The sequence below is a fragment of the Mastigoproctus giganteus genome, chromosome 1 (genome assembly GCF_048544385.1).
Source record: "Mastigoproctus giganteus isolate SK-2022 chromosome 1, ASM4854438v1, whole genome shotgun sequence".
Classification (NCBI taxonomy): domain Eukaryota; kingdom Metazoa; phylum Arthropoda; class Arachnida; order Uropygi; family Thelyphonidae; genus Mastigoproctus; species Mastigoproctus giganteus.
The window spans coordinates 155,881,953-155,900,499 of NC_143575.1; the positions used below are offsets into that span (position 1 = coordinate 155,881,953).

The 18,547-nt window shown below is 36.4% G+C and overlaps 1 protein-coding gene across 1 annotated transcript in view; it reads right to left on the reverse strand.

The window, feature by feature from the left end:
* Positions 1-297: 297 nt before the first annotated feature.
* LOC150091207 (programmed cell death protein 6-like) overlaps positions 298-18,547 on the reverse strand; it is a 65,653-nt gene continuing 47,403 nt past the window's right edge. The window contains exons 4-6 of the mRNA XM_090389595.1: positions 16,212-16,345; positions 2,732-2,919; positions 298-514 (exon numbers count right to left, since the gene is read on the reverse strand). Coding sequence (XP_090245721.1) covers positions 298-514; positions 2,732-2,919; positions 16,212-16,345 — 539 coding nt within the window. The remainder of the gene's footprint in view (positions 515-2,731; positions 2,920-16,211; positions 16,346-18,547) is intronic.

Sequence of the window (18,547 nt, forward strand, 5' to 3'; positions counted from 1 at the left end):
CACACTATATACAGAAAATTAAATTCCAATGAAGCTTTCAACAAAAAATATCTGATTCAAACATTCTCCAATTAATAAAAAAAATAAAAGTAACTATTACAAGAAAATGACATAAAAAAAAAAAGTCTAATCAATTCATACTAACAAATTACATACAAACATACTCAGCTTCATCTGATAAGCCATAACTTAAACCACTCCACATTGCACAATACTCTGGAATAATACTGTTCTAGTTAATAATAAAAAAACAATAATAAAAATAAAAACAAGAGAAAATTTAAGGGGAATATACCCCTATATAGGTTTTTGCAGAGTATTATCTATAACCATTTCTAAAAATTGTTCGTAATGAAGGTTAACAATGCCAGTCTGATTAATATCTTTAGCACGAAAAGCATCAGTTAAAGACTTCAACATTACACAGGATTGAATAAAATCATCAAAATCAATATTTCTTTGGCCACGGCGATCAAAACGGCATACCACTAGTTCACAAAATGTCAGAGACAATCTGAAAAATAAATAAAATGTATGTAAAAACCTTTACATTAAAAATCTTCAGTTAAAAATGAATAAGAGGTTTACCTCAGTAATTTCTTGTAAAACGCTTCAATAATCAACACTGTCTTACAAATTAAACATAATAAATTTAATAAAATTACTTAAATAAATCATAACACTCGAAGAAAAATCGATGATCCAACATATCTGGTACCAATTGTTTAAGAGCTCCAAACTTGACATCCAGGAAAATCAACCACTATTTATGAGTGAAAAAGACAGCATCATTAAAATTGACGAAAACGAATATGAATATTATGTGAATACGGTTACTCCCCTGAAGTGGATGAAGCTTTTCGACAAAGGTCGTGTTCACAGGTTAGTACCACACAGTATGTCTGACAGAATTTAAAGGTGAGAGATTAGTTACTTCCTTGGTGCATGCACGTATTTCTGGATGTCAAGTTTGGGGCTCTTAAACCATTGGTACTGATCTTTCAAATAGGCCTCTGGAGTTGGGAATGTTCGTATTCACAATGACTGTACGATGCTACACCAACCATTATAAACTTTTATTAAATAAAAATAAGTAAAATGAATAGTACAATGACACCGGATAAAACTCAATAAAATAAGATGCCTGTCTGTACAATAAAAATAAAATACAATAAAATAAGACAATGTAGAAAAACCACTGGATAAAAGAGATAAAACATGAAAGCTTTCAGAAGCATCCACCTCCTTTTACAACAGTGAAACTAAATATACGGTACATCCTTAAATATCAGCAGGCTCATGGTTAACAGCATGTGTTTTTCTACAGGAGCATGGGCAGTATTCTCCATATGCGCACTGAAACTTAAAGAAGTAACTACTACCCTTGGTGGTAGTTACTTCTTTAAGTAAATCCCACATATCCCACATCAATACACTGATCACTGTCACCTAGTGGTTCCTTTATCTGCAAATTCTTAATGCATGAATAATCACTACTGACAATCAGATCAAGAGTATTAACTTCCTCTGGTTACCTCTCGAACATGTTGCTATAGAAAACATGTCATCCAATAACTCCACAAAAGTCTTGCTAGTGTGTGTGAGTGACCAACCCACAAGTTCCATTCAATATCTGGAAATTTAAAATCTCCCATTATAAGCCATTCTGATTTACTGGCCCACTATTTCTCTGCATGCACAAATGTTCATTATACTCAACAGAATCATTAGGCCTGTAACACACAGCTACTCTCATTTTCCCTTTCCCAGTGCTTATGTCAACACCACACTGACTCAACATTGCATTGTCCGCCAATGTCAATTGGATGCACTTCCTTAGATTTTGTGTTTTTAACTAACAGCATAACCCCTCCTCCCTTCCTGTCCTGTCTATCCTTTCTGTGCACATTGTACTCCCCAATTATGCACTGCTTATATCTATATGACACCACGTCTTTGATATCCCAACAATATCCACCTTTGATGTCTTTACCAGCACTTCAAACTCATCAAATTTATTAATTATACTTCTCACATTGGTGTACATGCAAGTATACATACACCTGTTCTTACTCTTAGTTACCCTAACACAGCTCATGTATTTACTTGTTCCATGATGACTCCCAGCAATTCTGGAAATCCCCAGAAACTTGCTTTCCAGGTTGCTGCTTATTGTAATAGAAGCAGGGCAAGAATCACTTTCGCCTCTGCCCTGCAGCCACTGTTAATCTTTTAGTCTGTGAATCCCCCCCCCCCAAGCTAGCAGTTTTCCGACCCACCTAACACTGCCTCGATAGCATCGGCAAATATTCTTGCATGTACACCTACTGGACATAACATATTTAGATGAACATCACATGTACAAAATCATTAGCTGATTAGTAGTTTACATACTTTGAAATCAATTATATCTAATGAAAAAGGTTGAACCTTCCTTTAACCAGTGCTCATATCCTATTGTCAAGAAAAAACCACTAGGTATAACATATTTGGATGATAATACTGATGAACTTTTATTCTGGCACTGATGGTAAAATTACTTTCTAAAATCAAGACTTTAATATTCATGATTGCAACACTCTAAATAGGTTATATAAGAGACACACTCCTGGTAGCCAGCATTATTTAAATAAAAGATGTTTGTACTCTCAGAAAATACATTTTCATTTAGAAAAAAATAATAATAATGAGAGATTAAATCACCCATATATATAGAAATTTCAGCACTTACCGGTATCCAAATGTTGTAAAGGCCTGATGTAACTCATGTGCATCAATAGTTCCTGACCTATCTAAATCAAAGCTATCAAAACACTGTTTCCACTGTACGATATAATTCCACAATGAAGAAAATTCATAAATATCTATAGTTCCATTGTGGTCTCGATCAAACATTCCTATCATCAATCGGCATGTTTCCTAAAATAAAAGTTACATAAGAAGTTAAAAGCACTTCAGTATATTACCTACATATTGTTAAAAGAAATAATATTTATATCACCTCTTTTGTAATAATTTTGACAAGAAATTTTCAAAATACCCACATAAATTTTAAAACCTGGTAACTAAGGACATTTTAAAATTTCATAATACATATGCACACTCCCATGATGGGCTCCCACTTTTTCACTGCAGGGCAAACAATGTTTATATGACATTCTTGGCTGTCATTGAGCACTTGTCTCATGCAGATGAAATTTTTAATCAAAGATGAATGACTCCTATTAAGTTCAATTTTACTTAGTAAATAAGAAGCAAAAAATCAGAATAAGAGCACAATTAGTCTAATAGGTTGGTAGCCTGAAATCAGAACATAGAGTGCCACTCATCCCATGATTAAAAGAGTCAAAAGAAACTATGACTGTGTACTCAGATAAGACAAACATATGAAAATATGAAATGTTGAATTTTTAATAAATCAAAAAGCATCCAAATAACTTAGGAGTAAAGCAGAGCAGCAACGAAAGGGATACAGCAGAAGTGCCAATTGCTAAATTCAATTTAAACTGGGTAAAGTATAGTTTGTGGCTTGCACAAAAATCACTATTTAAAAGAAGAGGGAAAAGTAAAAACTATAAAATGAGACAACTGATAGATCTGTGATGAGAAACTCAAAGCAAACATTGTGTATTTTGTCAGGTGATGCCAGAGGTCTTCCTGAACACTGCAAAACTTTCTCTTGTGAAGATTACAGATTCTGCAAATGCTAGACCGTGTGTGTGTGAGAGAGAGAGAGAGAGAGAGAGAGAGAGAATGTGTGCACATGCGTGCATTGTATTGTAATGCCTGGTAACTTAGCCATTGGGATGCTACCAATCCATTAGGGGAGATCCACGATACCTGTTCATGGCATACGGAGCTGGTCAGCAGTAGATAGAGCACTGCTGGGGACTGTTCCAAACCTGCCTATAAGGTGCATAAGTGGAAGTACAGTCAGTCCTCGTATAGCACGATAGTTGTGTTCCTAGAAACCCTCGTACAATGCAAAATCGTGAAATATAAACAACAGGCCCTATGGGAAAAATAGGGTTAGGTGCCGACCACCCAAGATTGAACACACATTTGTAACCAAAACATTACCAAACACAATAAATAATCATAATAAAATACTTACGTATTTTATTACGACTATTATTTAATAAAATATTGCTAATGCTTTTGCTTCTATCGTAAGCAAACTTGGTTTTTGTTTGATTTTCTATCCAAACAGTTGACAGCCGTTGCATCTCTTCCAATTCTTTGTGTCTTAATCTAATGGATTTTAATTACAGTTTGAGTTGTTCCTGCTATGAAAGTTGTTTTTATTTCCTCTGCATTCTTTGTAATTCTCGGCATTGCTTCATTTCGGTCTGTAGCACGTGCAATATCACATGGTCTTTCATTTCGCTCAAAGCGTTTCACAATTTCATATTTTTTTCTTTATCGATACAGGCGGACTGGCCATAAGCCTTACCGGGAAAACCACGGTGGGCCGGGGGCCGGTGTGATTTTGGCCATAAACCATAGTATGAGACCACTATAAATTTTCCCGCATAAGAATTTTTGACCCAGTCTGCCTCTGTTTATCGATATTGCTTTTTTTTTTTTCTCTCTAAATCTGCAGTGTCTTCCCCAGGACGCTTTCTTTTCACGCCTTTTAAGTATTTTACTCTCATTTTTAGGGAATAAAGCACAATTACAAAACGAGGAGGCACGCTTGATACACACATAAACAAAGCTGCGCGTGTAGCAACTGAATAAACAACACCGTAAAGGCAGAGATACACTATTAACAATTCGCATTTTACTAAAGCACATTTCTAAGGGTTACTACCATAAAACAATAAAAACAATTTCCAGTTGCGTTTCTGATAGTGGAATCTGTTATAAACTGGTAGTAAACTCGATCTAATTGCATGTGCGATTATACTGATAGCTGGAATTGTGTTGGTTTTTACGTTGCTATGGTGAAATGTGTTTCCCCTTCACTGATATAAAACACATAAATACATTTTCGGAATCTTCTCTTCATTCCTATCGTGTTGTGTTCAGTTGGGGTGATTCCGCGTTCGACTGCCATTTCTTGTAAACACAAAGGCGAATCATGCATAAGCAAATTCGGTTCGTGTTATATAAGATATCGTTCCCCTATTTATAAATCGTGTATGATCGAATTCGTGTAATGTAATACGAGGACTGACTGTACAGTGAGACAGTGAAAGATTAGGGACCATGAAGAGAGTTGGAATGATATAGGGAAAGGAGAAGTGGAAGAATACAGAAGTATGCATCAAGGTGAAAATGGAGTATAGTGAGGATCGCCTGAAGGGGAAGAGCAATAGGATGAGATTCAAAGAGTGCCGAGTGTCCTTAATGGGTGGGTGAAGTGAGTCACAAGGTCTGATGCCAGTTGTTTGGTATCCTATACCCTGAGGAGGGGGTTAACATAGTAGAAATGAGAACTAGCTCCAATAGCAAGAATGAAGCTTGCCCAACTTTTACATGTCAAACAGCTCCAATCAAAGTTAGTTATTGCTTAGAAATCTGAAATTTTTTAACAATGGCCTTGTTCCTTTCTGCTGCAGAAAGGAACAAGGATTAAACCCTAGATATATATTTTTTATGTTATGTTATGCAAAGTGCCACTACTGACATGGGCTGAAAAAATATGGCAAGTGGTCAAAGCAATTTCTACCAACCCTAGCAGGACCATTCAGGAATAACACCACTGTAACAGATGTGGCAGGAAATAAAGCTCTGATGGCAGATAAAATTCAATTCCATTCAGTAATTTGCGTTTACTGAATGTAGTAATGCCTTCAGCATATGGAAAGAAACACCATTTATAGAATTCACACATAAATCTATAAAATTCCACAAAAAAGTGGCTCTCAATCAACTATGACTTGATAGACAAGTAGGTGCAACAACACTAGCAGTTCTTCTGAATGCACATATAATGGAAGACTAACTTACCCTTTACCTTTCGTCTTTTAACTTGGCTCAGAAAAGTAATATTAAAAATTAGATATATAAAATATAATATTTGTCAAAATGAGAAAAAACTCAAAGCTGCTTTAGGGTTAATCTTTGCCTTAAAGAATGACTTAAATGCACGAGAAATACATATATAAAATAATTTATTTCCATAAAATAAAGTACAGTACAATACCTTAGTACAGCCAAGCTAAAGGGATTTGCATAATTGAAGTAATAATAATAACATTATAAAATAGGTAAATGCGGAGATGTAGCTTATAACAAAGGAATAAAATAAAATTATTACAACTCAACGAAAATGGAGACAAGTCTTCAAATAAATTTAATCCCACACTACAAAAGTAAATTTCACATTTATAATCATATACAGGTAACGCTCATATAACATGGTAGTTAGGTTCCTCTAAAATGTCATGTTGTGTGAAACTGTGTTATATGGGACTAAGAAAAAAGTACAAAGAGGGGAATTATGTTCCAAAAGCTAACAAACATACACTATCTTGTTAACAAAATTTTAACAAAACGAACAAAATTACACTATTTCATTAACAAAACTAACAAAAATACACCATTCTAAATTTCGTGTATCTTCTGCTCTCTTTAAAAAATCAGTAATCTGGTTTTGTTAGCTTTTTTTTTTGCTTGATAGCAAATTTAATCGTATTTTGAATTTCATCGTATGGAACTAATCACTTTTGAAGCTCCGTTTTGAACTTTGGGCTTCTTTCATTCAAGAATCTGCATTTAAAAAATAAGATTCTAACTTCTCTGGTAACTTTATACCATCATGGCATAAAATTTGGAAGTTCAGAATTTTCATGTGCGCTAGTATCCTCTGAATTGATTTGATTTGCCTCCGATGCCATTTCCACCAAATCTGCTTCGCCAGCCTCTTTTTCTACCAGTAATTCTTGAACATCTTCAGTAATCGTATATTTTATTTATTTATTTATTTTTTTTTTTTTTAGGAGCATCAGTGACTAAGGCCATGTTGCTCTACATATCTATAAATTATGCGTGTCCTGAGGTGGGATTTCTGTTTTGCTGGATGAAGAACCCGAGTTTCCAGGAGAAAAAAACCATGCTACCCCCGCCTGAGCCCGACTAATTCAGCCATTTTGTGAAAACGACCCATAAAAATTCCTCCCATCATCGACAGGATTCAAACTCAGGCCTTTTACACCAGATGCGGGGAGGAGGGCGATTCTACCAACTGTGCCACCCACGAGTGCTTCAGTTGTCATATCATCAAAACCTTCCCTTCCTACCGATGTAGCAAGTTCTGCTATCGCACTGATTTCGCTTACTGCCAGTTCGACCACATTTCCTGTATGAACTGACCAGAGCCATTTCATTCAGGAAATGTGGTCGAACATGCCTCCATTATTTCAATAGATTCGGAATCAATTTTCTCCAAAATCCATTGTAACGATTTTGTGATGCAATGAGTTTTAAAGGTGGATATAATGCCTTGATTTAAGGGCTGAATGAGTACTGCGTGCAGGTGTGGAGGCCTCATTTTAGGAAGGATGTAGATTTACTTGAGCGTGTACAGAGAAGGGCAACAAGATTGGTGAGGGGAATGAAGGGATCCTCTTACCAAGAGAGGCTTAAGTTCTGCAAATTGCAGTGGCTGGAGACTAGGCACCTGCGTGGTGATCTGACTGAGGTATATAAGGCCTTGAATGGGTTGAGCACGCTGAATTCTGATGGGATCCTTCCACTTGTTCAGATTACGAACCTAAAGGGGCATAAATTCAAATTAAGAAAAGACATGTAGAATAGACGTGCAGAAATTTGCCTTTGGCCAGCGGGTGGTTAATTGCTGGAACAAACTTCCATCTGTCGTTGTGGAAGTTGATAGGTTGAATAAATTTAAGGAGCAACTGGACAGGCATTTGGAGGGAATAGTGTGATTTTTTTTTTTTTTTTTTTGGCTGGTGCTGCATAAGCTCATACATTTGCTTTCTTGCATCACACGCCACTACTACTACTACCTAGTACAACTGTGGTGGTAGAAACAACTTCAACGTTTGGCTATCCAATAGTAAAAAAACTTTGAAATATAGATTTTCCACAAGTTCAATAGCACTGTTCCATGTTATGTTCAATAGAATATAACACTGGGATTTCCCATAAAAATAAAATACAAGGATTTCTCAATAATATTTTTTGACTAGCGGGTCAACAGTGGGGATTCAAAAAGACTGGAAATGTCGAAAATTACATCTAACATAATCTCAAAAATACCCTGTTATGCAAGGTTTGCCAAAATTCTCTAACCGTGTTATATAAGTAACATGTTGTGCAAGGATTGCCGCAATTTATTAATCATGTTAAAGCAAAACCGTGTTGTAGAAGTACCGTGTTATATGGGGCTGCCTGTATAATCATTTACAAGACCCCATGACCTGCACGGGCAGCCTGTCTGCATTAATCAGAAAAGTTCTTCAACATTCACCTGTACTTGTTAAGTAAATCTGCAGATCTCTTACTCTTAAGGTTATTAGTGCTCACATGTACAACAATATCTTGAAGAGATTGTGCAAGGCTCATGGGGTAGAATTTTTTTCAGCATGGTCTATGCTTGTTAACGAGAGACTGCTTCTACAGGGATGGGATACACTTAAATAGAAAGGGTGCAAGAATTTTTGCTGATGCTATCGAGGCAGTGTTAGGTGGGTTGGAAAACTGCTATCTTGTGTGGGAGGGATTCACAGACTAAAAGATTAACAGTGGCTGCAGGCAGAGGTGAAAGTGATTTTTGCACTGCTTCTATTAGAATGAGCAGCAGCCTGGAAAGCAAGGTGCTGGGGATTTCCAGGACTGCTGGGAGTCATTGTGGAACAAGTAAATACATGGGCTGTGTTAATGCGCCTGTTCCTACTCTTAGTAGGAACAGGCGCATGTATACGTGCATGTACACCAATGCTAGAAGTATAGTTAATAAATTTGATAAGTTTGAAGTGTTGATAAAGACATCAAAGGTGGATATTGTTGGGATATCAAAGATGTGGTGTCACAGATATAAGCAGTGCAGAATTGGAATTTGGGGAGTACAACGAGTACAGAAAGGATAGACCGGACAAGAAGGGAGGAGGCGTTATGCTCTAAATCAAGAAATAGAATTGGAATTTGGGGAGTACAACGAGTACAGAAAGGATAGACAGGACAGGAAAGGAGGAGGGGTTATGCTCTAAGTCAAGAAATAGATATATAATCTAAGGAAGTATATCCAATTGGTGGACAATGCAATGTTCAGTCAGTGTGGTGTGAAATAAGGAAAGGGCACTGGGAAAGGGAAAATGAGAGTAGGTGTGTTATAAGCTTAATGACTCTGATGAGCATAATGAACAATTGTGCAGAGAAATAGAGTGGGCCAGTAAATCAGAATGTCTTAAAATGAGGGATTTTAACTTTCAGATACTGACTGGAACTTGTGGGTTGGTAATTTGCATATTAGAAATACTCTTATGGATTTATTGGATGACTGTTTTCTACAGCAACATGTTCGTGAAGCAACCAGAGGGAGTAATACTCTTGATCTGATTATCACCAGTGAATATCTATCAGCAGAGCATGTATTAAGAATTTCAGATAAAGGAACCACTGGGTAACAGTGATCAGTGTATTGACATGGAATTTATTTAAAGATATAACTACCATCAAGGGTAAAGAGAAGGGTTTTTTTCTTTTGTAAAGGTGACTACAGTGGTTTCAGACAGACAGTTTTTAAATTCTATACAGTGGGATCAACTGATGATGTTACCAATGGTGAATTCTAAATGAGAAGCCTTCAGGGACTTAATCTTGGAGGATACTAGGCTTTTCATACCAACTAAGAAATACTCTTCAAGGTTTAGGTTTAAATAGATGTCAGATGAATTAATGAGGCTTGAAGCGGAGAAGAAAAATGCATGGGATGCATATAAATTATTTGGCAACTGAGAAGCCTATGGTAGATATAAGCTAGTGTGTAATAAAGTCACAAAGGAAGTTAGGAAGGCTAAGGCAGTTTATGAGAAAAAAAAAAAAAAAAAAAAAAGAATGCTTTTTTTTTTTTTTTTTTTTTTTGGTAGTTGTTGGCGCATCGGCGTCTGTGGCCATAGTGCACCTCCAAGTTTTTGCAGTACTTTGATCCAAGCCCGAGGCGGGATTCGAACCCGCAACCAGGTTGCCAGGCAGGCACTTTACCCACCTGGCTAGCCCGGTCGGCAACAAAGAATGCAAAGAAAAACAGCAATCCATTTTAGATTCTTTCCAGTAACCCCAACATGTTCCAGCTTGTTTCATTAATCTCTCGTGAGAGACTTAGCAAAGAGACAGGATTTTGCAAAGCATTTGACTCATTCAAATGCATTGCTAAATCCAAATAAACTACATTTAAATTGCTTCCTACATTCAGCTCATGAGTAACTATGTCAAATAGCTTCCTAGGTTAGTAAAACATGATTTTCCCCCTTAACAAAACCATATTATGTGTCATTCATAATGCCATTTTTTTTCTAAATGTCCCTGCATTGCAATAAATCATTGCCTTCAAAATATTTCCCTATCTGAAGTCAGACTAAATAGTCCATAGTTACCGACTTCACTCTTAGTACTGCCTTTATGCAGTGCTGTAGTCGTAAAATTAGCAGAAGGTATACTCTATGAATGATACAAAAAGCAGAGTCTACTGTGTATATTAATCGAATTCCAGAGGGTAGATGGCATATACCCGTATACGCCGTATTTCAGTCTTTCAAAAATCTGAAGGTATACACTATTCAACTTAAAAAATCCAGAGGGCATACAGCATATACCCTCCACTACAGCCCTGCCTTTATGTACACTTCTACATTCCAAAGGAATCTCTCCTGAGTGCAATGCCCCCATAATTAACTTCAATGGTTCAATACATTCCCTCACACTCTCCCTCAAAACTACAGGGTATATGCCAACAACTCCGAGGGCCTTACTTGTCTTTATGCTCAAATGTTTTTCTAATAAACAATCATCTGTAATTACGACATCGCTAATTTCATATGGCTCGGCCTCACTTCCACAGCTCCTCGGCATAAAGGGTCTTTTGTCAGTAAAGACAGATGCAAAGTACCTATTCAATTCATCAGAAACATCAGCTGGATTATCTAAGACTTTCTCACACCCAGGTGTGGCTCGACAAGGGTCCAACCTGATTTGTTTTATTCTTCTTTGTATTGTATTCTGAATTACAGCCTTGGGACTTCTAGTTATCCAAATAACAAAGTTATCTTCATAAAGAAGTCTTTATTTAATTTATGTACAGTGTAATAATAAAATTTAGAATTTATAAGGTTCACAATGCAATTCTTTAAAAGAAAGAACAGAAATAAGTGAATTAAAAAGTAGACAGTGGTTCTTAATGTAGCTAATACATAACTATGCAAGTGGCATAGAAGACAACTGTGAAAAAGGTGGTTGACCTATTACAACAAATATATGATTAAAAGCAAATTTTTAAAAGGCAAAAAATAGAAATCAATTTATATGCCAGAATATACAGCAAGAGCTTTAAGAGTATACTGGAAATATTCTAGGGCCTCCTAGAAGTGGTAGATTGCATTCTATCAGGGCAACAAAAAATGCTGGGTGATATGAAGTACTACAGAACAGTTCGCAAAGTCAACATAACAGTTAACATCTGAACTGAATTTGTCACAAACTCCTGTTATAAGAATTTTAAATCCAATATTCAAAGTTAGTATTCCAAAATTATATCACACCCTATGTGATAAAAATCCCAGAAAAAGGATGGAATATGCCAAGACTTTTATCTAAAAAATTGGTGGAAACTAAACTTTTTCCAGTATCATTTGGACTTATGAGGCAATTTTAAAACTGAACAGCAATGTTAATCACAATAATTATGCTTATTGGCACTGAAAACCCACATATAAAAAATGGACGTCAATTAATGTTCCTGGGGTTTTAAACTAGAAGGTTTGGTTTAAATAGGTGAAGGCTCTACTTCATACAAGTTGATGTCCCATTGCATTCTCTCACTGTAAGAGAATTAATTTAAAAAATTTTCCCACGAATGGATGGGTCAATGCAGGTCCACTGGGCATCCTCTAAAGTTTCCCAATTTACTCCCTGCATTTTTTTTTCTGTGGAGTTATTTGAAAGAAAAAATATATATAGCTGTTAATTTATACCTTTCAAGATTGTAAAAACGTTCACTTCTGAGGAATTTTCTAAAGTTAATCATGTGATAATGATAAAAGTATGTCAACATATACATAAAAGAATGCCTTTATAACATATCTGAAGTATAAGGAAACCAATCTGAAAAACAGTGCTTTAAAATCTGGTTGTAGTTTTAATTTCTTTTTGTTGTTTTACCAAATGATATGTAAATCAGTATTCACTTTCTGATAAAATGCAGACTTAAGACTCAGCCTACATCTTACCTTATTATATCTTGTCAGTGTCAACATGAAATTCTTAAATGTGAATGAGCAGTAGGAAGTAAAAAGTATACATTTTAAAAAACCTATAGCACAACAGTGTTCTTCAGGTCAATGCTCTGTAACATTAAATTATAATCATAATGGAAATAGTTCTTTCCTTAACCTAAGTGCTAATTTTTCAGTAACATTTGTTTTCACATAACACCCTTCAGAAGTATACACCGATGAGCCAAAATATTATGACCACCTAACTAATATGATGTTGGGTCCTCCACGTGCACCAAAACAGCTCGTACCCAACGAGGTATGGACACTACAAGATTTCTAAATGTGTCTTGTGGTATCTGGTACCAACACGTAACCAGCAGATCCTTTAACTCCTATAAGATCCATGGTTGAGATGCCACAGATCAGAGTTGCTATTCCAATACAAACCACAGATGCTCGATGGGATTGATGTCTGGGGAATTTGAAGGCCAGGGCAATTCCTGGAAGTCTTCCTCATGTTCTGCGAACTAGTCTCAAACAATCCAGGTGGTGTGGCATGGCACATTATCCTGCTGAAAGACGGCACTGCCAGAGGGGAAGACCGTTGCCACGAAAGGGTATACCTGGTCAGCAATGATGTTTAGGTAGGTGGTAGACATCAGAGTGCCCGGCACATGGATGACTGGACCCAGGGTATCCCTGCAGAACATCGCCGCCACCGGCTTGTTTTCGTCCCACGATGCATCCAGACACTGTCACTTCCCTAGGTAAACGATGCACATGTACCTGGCCATCCACATGGTGTAACAGGAAACGTGATTCATTGGACCAGACGACCGTCTTCCAATCACTCAAGGTCCAGTTTCGATGCTTGCATGCCCATTGTTGACAGTGAACCGTGGTTAGCATGGGCGCTCGGAGCGACCTGTGGCTATGCAGCCCCATTTTCAGAAGGGTTCAATGTACTATGTGTTGTGACACATTACTCCTGTCACCAGCATTCCAACTGCCGGCTAGTTGCACCACAGTTGCCCTTCTGTTGCCACGTACCATCCGGGAGAGCCTACGCTCACCTCAAGCATCGATGAGCCATGGTCATCCAATACCTCACCGGCGGTTCATAGGTTTCCCCTTCTCGGACCTCTTTCGGTAGATGCTAACCACGGCTAACTGTGAGCACCCCATCAGCCGTGCCGTTCCAGATATGCTCTGACCCAATCATCTGGCCATTACAATTTGGCCTTTGTCAAACTCACTTAAGTCCGCTGCCTTTCCCATCTGAAGAACAAGAGTAACACCGATTAACGGAGCATCAGGTGTTTTTTATACCATGTCTCGACCCGTGCACGCGCCATAGTTCACCTGCAGTTGCTTCGATATACATAACAACTCACTGGTCATAATGTTTTGGCTCATCAGTGTATGACACACATGTGAATATTTCAAAGATTTTTTTTTTTTCTGGTAATTATCATAACTACTTTAAAATAAATTGTCACAGTTATAGCATTTAAGTTCTCATAGTTGCAGAAATTAAGTTTTTGAAAAAACTTGGCGGGGGGTAAACCTTTTCTTAACTATAAAGTCAATTTTTTTTTTATTCCTCTAATTACTTTCCTAAAACAATAAATTTCAATATAATGAAAAAAATATACAAAAATCAAAAGGAAAGCTAAACTTTCCGACTAAAATATACTCTTTCACTACTAAAAGAAACAAATATTCAAACACCCATGGTTGTAGTCTTTTTCACCCATAAAAATAAACTCTGCTGCTATGGAAAGTGTCCATACTGCAAATAATTCCCAATGCAGCTAAGCCTATTCACAGAAAATGTTTCAGAGTGAAGGCACGAGGTAACTCTAACAGAGGGCATTTTGGCCATGCCTCTGTGTGCAGCTATCAAACTCAAACAGATTTTATTGCTGACTAAATCTTTAGAATTTTCTTGAAAGGCTTTCGCATAACACTTGAAACATACAGCAGGATCAAAGTTTTTTTTATATATATATATATATATATATATATATATATATATATTTGAATAACGTTTAAAATAGTTGGAAACTGAATCTTTCATGATAAAAATAAAATAAAAAAGTACAGCAAACATCAGAGGCAGCAAAAAGCATATTCCTCTACATGATGCCTGAAATATAACCATACAAATAAATTAGAATGAGAGTTAAAAATAAAAAATAAAATAATGCCAGCCGTTAGCAGGCGAACTAACGCTGCGCCTGTGCTGCCTGCCATCCATAGTTCATTTTTTGTCTATATAAACTGGTTAAGATTAATTTTGTCAGTAGTGTGGCTTTGCACTGGAGTGCTCGTCTTTGTTCTATTTTTAATTTTTGCTGCATCAGGACCACCACTATTCAAGTCCTCTGCATTGGCGGTTTGATCTAGAGATCGCGTGGCGGACTGATATTTCGATCGACTTGCCTTTGCGGCGATTTGTCTAGCAATCGAAATGCAGCAATTCCCTGACCGTTATTGGCCTTGTGGTCCTCTGTTGAGATGGGACAAAATGGGAAGGCTATTTTTGGTTTATTTTACTCTAGTAGTCTAAATCTCTATTGGTGATATTTCACATAAATTTGGACCTGGTGCCTGCCAGAGGAGGCACCGATAAATTTCTATTTTAATTGGCTTTCAAAATTATTCTTATAATTAGATGTTCTAAATTATCTTAGAGATTTTCTGCCCCTCTCTTCCTTTCCTGTTTGGTTTGATTCTTAGGTTTAATTTCAACTATTTTCACTCTTGTCTTGCCATACTGCTGGCATTATTTTATTTTTAACTCACATTCTAATTTATTTGTATGGTTATATTTCAAGCATCATGTAGAGGAATATGCTTTTTGCTGCCTCTAATGTTTGCTGTACCTTTTTATTTTATTTTTATCATGAAAGATTCAGTTTCCAACTATTTTAAACGTTATTCAAATATATGTATAAGTACATCACATGACAGTAGTGGGCGAATTGCTAACGCTGTGCCTGTGCTGCCATCCATATAAACTGGTTAAGATTAATTTTGTCAGTAGTGTGGCTTTGCACTGGAGTGCTTGTATCTGTTCTATTTTTAATTTTCACTGCATCAGGACCACCGCTATTCAAGTACTCTGCATTGGCAGTTTGATCTGGAGATCGGGTGGCGGACTGATCTGGAGATCGACTTGCCTTTGCTGCGAATTGTCTAGTGATCGAAATGCAGCAATTCCCTGACTATTATTGTCCTTGTGGTCCTCTGTTGAGATGGGGCATAATGGTCAGTCTATTCTTGGTTTATTTTTGTTTTATTTTACTCTAGTAGTCTAGATCTCTGTTGGTGATATTTCACATAAATTTGGACCTGGTGCTCGTCAGAGGGGGTGCCATTAAATTTCTATTTTAATTGGCTTTCAAAATTATTATTTATTATTCTTATAATTAGATGTTTTAAATTATCTTAGAGATTTTCTGCTGCATTAGTTTTACTCTTGTTACCCCTCTCTTCCCTTTCTGTTTGGTTTGATTCTTAAGTTTAATTTCTACTACTTTCTCTCTTGTCTTGCCATACTGCTGGCATTATTTTATTTTTAACTCTCGTTCTAATTTATTTGTCTAATTTATATATATATATATATATATATATATAGAAATATAATTTTTGGCTCTGTAATTTGCATTCTTCCACTTTGACATCACTGGATTAAATATATAGAACTGTAAGTTATGTTTCCAGTTATAGAAATTTTTTGTTAATAAACTTGTTTTCGGTGTTAATTTTTTTATATAAAATACCATAATATGTTGATTCCAATACCTCGTTAAAAGGTGAAAAGTTTCCATTCAGCAAAGCCCTCTGTAATTCAGTTGCAGAAATTGAACCACTACAATCTTGATCAACTGCTTGGAACCACAGCCATAATTCTTGGTTGATGCCTGGGGGTGGTGGAGCTGAAAACATCAGAATTCTGGATCAATACAGCGAAAAATTATACTTCTTAAAACAGTAAGTACATGATTATACTGTGAAAATGACACCTTGAAGTGAAATTAAAATAAGCACGGAACGTAGTTTAGACAAGAAATCATTTTCCACAAATGTTCCAAGCAATGATGCCATTGACTGCCTATCACACCAGGCACAAGTTTCAAAAACACTCATCATGGGGACAAAACAGATAGGCATCTTTTTTCCTGATATCAGTTACAGATAATGGTACTCACTAATTATTAGTAGGCAGGAAAAGAGATTCAGTATAAGTGGTACTTTCTGCATGCTGCCTGATGGAATGCTAATAGCATCAGTATTTGTAATAAAAAAGGCAAAATAATGCAAAATAATGCAAGGAAGCTAACTTATTCTGCAGCTGCAAAAAAAAAAAAAACCCTCTCATATTATTCCCATTAAAGAGTGCCCCCCCTGCCAAAGGTACAGAATTTCAAAAGTAAAGATTACTACAAAATACGTATTCAACTTGGCTGCCATTTCGGTTGGATTCCCGATTATACCACCCTCTTATCTTCTAAAGGACCTATCAAATTTGCTCTTTGCATTCATATAAGATGGCTAAATATGGGTGAAAGTTCCTTCCCCCCATTCTTAGTACTCTTTGCCAGTGATTTTTCATACTAAGTGCAGCTCAAGATGTTAAAATCAACACACACTGAACAAATTTACAGCCTTGGTAAAAGCACAGAACTTTAACAGATTTCATGTATTTCACAGTAATTATTTATTACCCATAGAAATTTCACAGGACTAACACAAAAATGAAGACTCAAAAACCTTTGTTAACTGATTAAAACATAGTTATAACAAAAGGTGGAGTTGTTCTTGTTATTTGATTTATAGGAGCACTAGCAACTAAGGCCATATTGCTCCTGGGATATGCGGTGGTCATTCCCTGACCTTTCCGCATCCTCCGTATTTGGTAGCTCACGTGTTCGAACTCCGGTCTAATCAAGAAGCATGTGCTATGCACTGCTGCTCTTGCCACCTGGCTACGGAGGCGCGAAAAAAAAAGGTGGAGTGGGGAGGTAACATCAACCATGCATCAGGAAAACATCAGGAAAATCATGGTATAATCATGTATAATTTCTGAAAATTCATGGTAAGGGGCCCAAAACAATTTTTGTACCCTGGGCCTCCTATACCCTAGAACCAGCCACTACGTGGTCCTGGAAGCATACCTGAATTTTACAGAAAATTCAGTGAACACTAGCAGTCTGGTATTAGTGAAACTGAATAATGCTAGCAGTCTAACTGCTCCACTTACAACTTTCAGAAAATTGCTGCCTAGGACAGTAACTTCATGAAAGTTGATTAGATTATTGACATTATTGTTTTTACAGAGCATCAGTATCTTAGGCCATACTGCACTTCTGTATTATGTGTATACAAGTGTATGCTCCATGGATCAATTTGCATTTTATGCAGGATAGACATTAATGTAGCGTTAATCCGCAAAATGTTTGCAGATATCATTGTGAGTATGCAGTATCATAGTGAGTTGTGACTTGTTGCAAAATGCTTAGTGACTCTGATACAAATCATTCATCTGTAGTCAATCTGAATTAGCATGCATTGAATAGGAGGTGTTTACATGTTTCATCATATTTTAAATAAGCTATTCTATTGAGCAGTGAATCTGTAACAAATTTTGTTCCAAATTAGAGAGAAGTGCAACAGAACCCCACAAAATGTTAAAAACAGCTAATAGAGAAGATGTTATGTGTCATTCAAAAACTTTTCAGTGGCTTACAAATTTTAAGGAGGCTGCTTGATCCTTGATTTGGCCACCCATAAACTTTAAAAACCGATGACTAACTATTCATGTTCATAACCTTGGTCAGGAATGATTGACTTAACTATCCATGAAGTTGCTAGCAAAATTCTGGTACAAGGTTACTATAATGTTGGTCAAGATTTTTGCAGCTCCAGCGAATGTAAGTTTTCGTTTATATTTAGCCGTTTTATTGACTTAACTGTTACACTAAATTATATTCTATAAGTAGCTTTATAGTTCTAGCCAAGCTCCGTGGTTTATTTTGAATTTAGATAGCAATTTTGAAAGTTAATACTTAGTATCCATAGATTTTACGTCGTAACTTGCCATCATTGTTATACGATACGGAATACTGTAAGGTTTAACG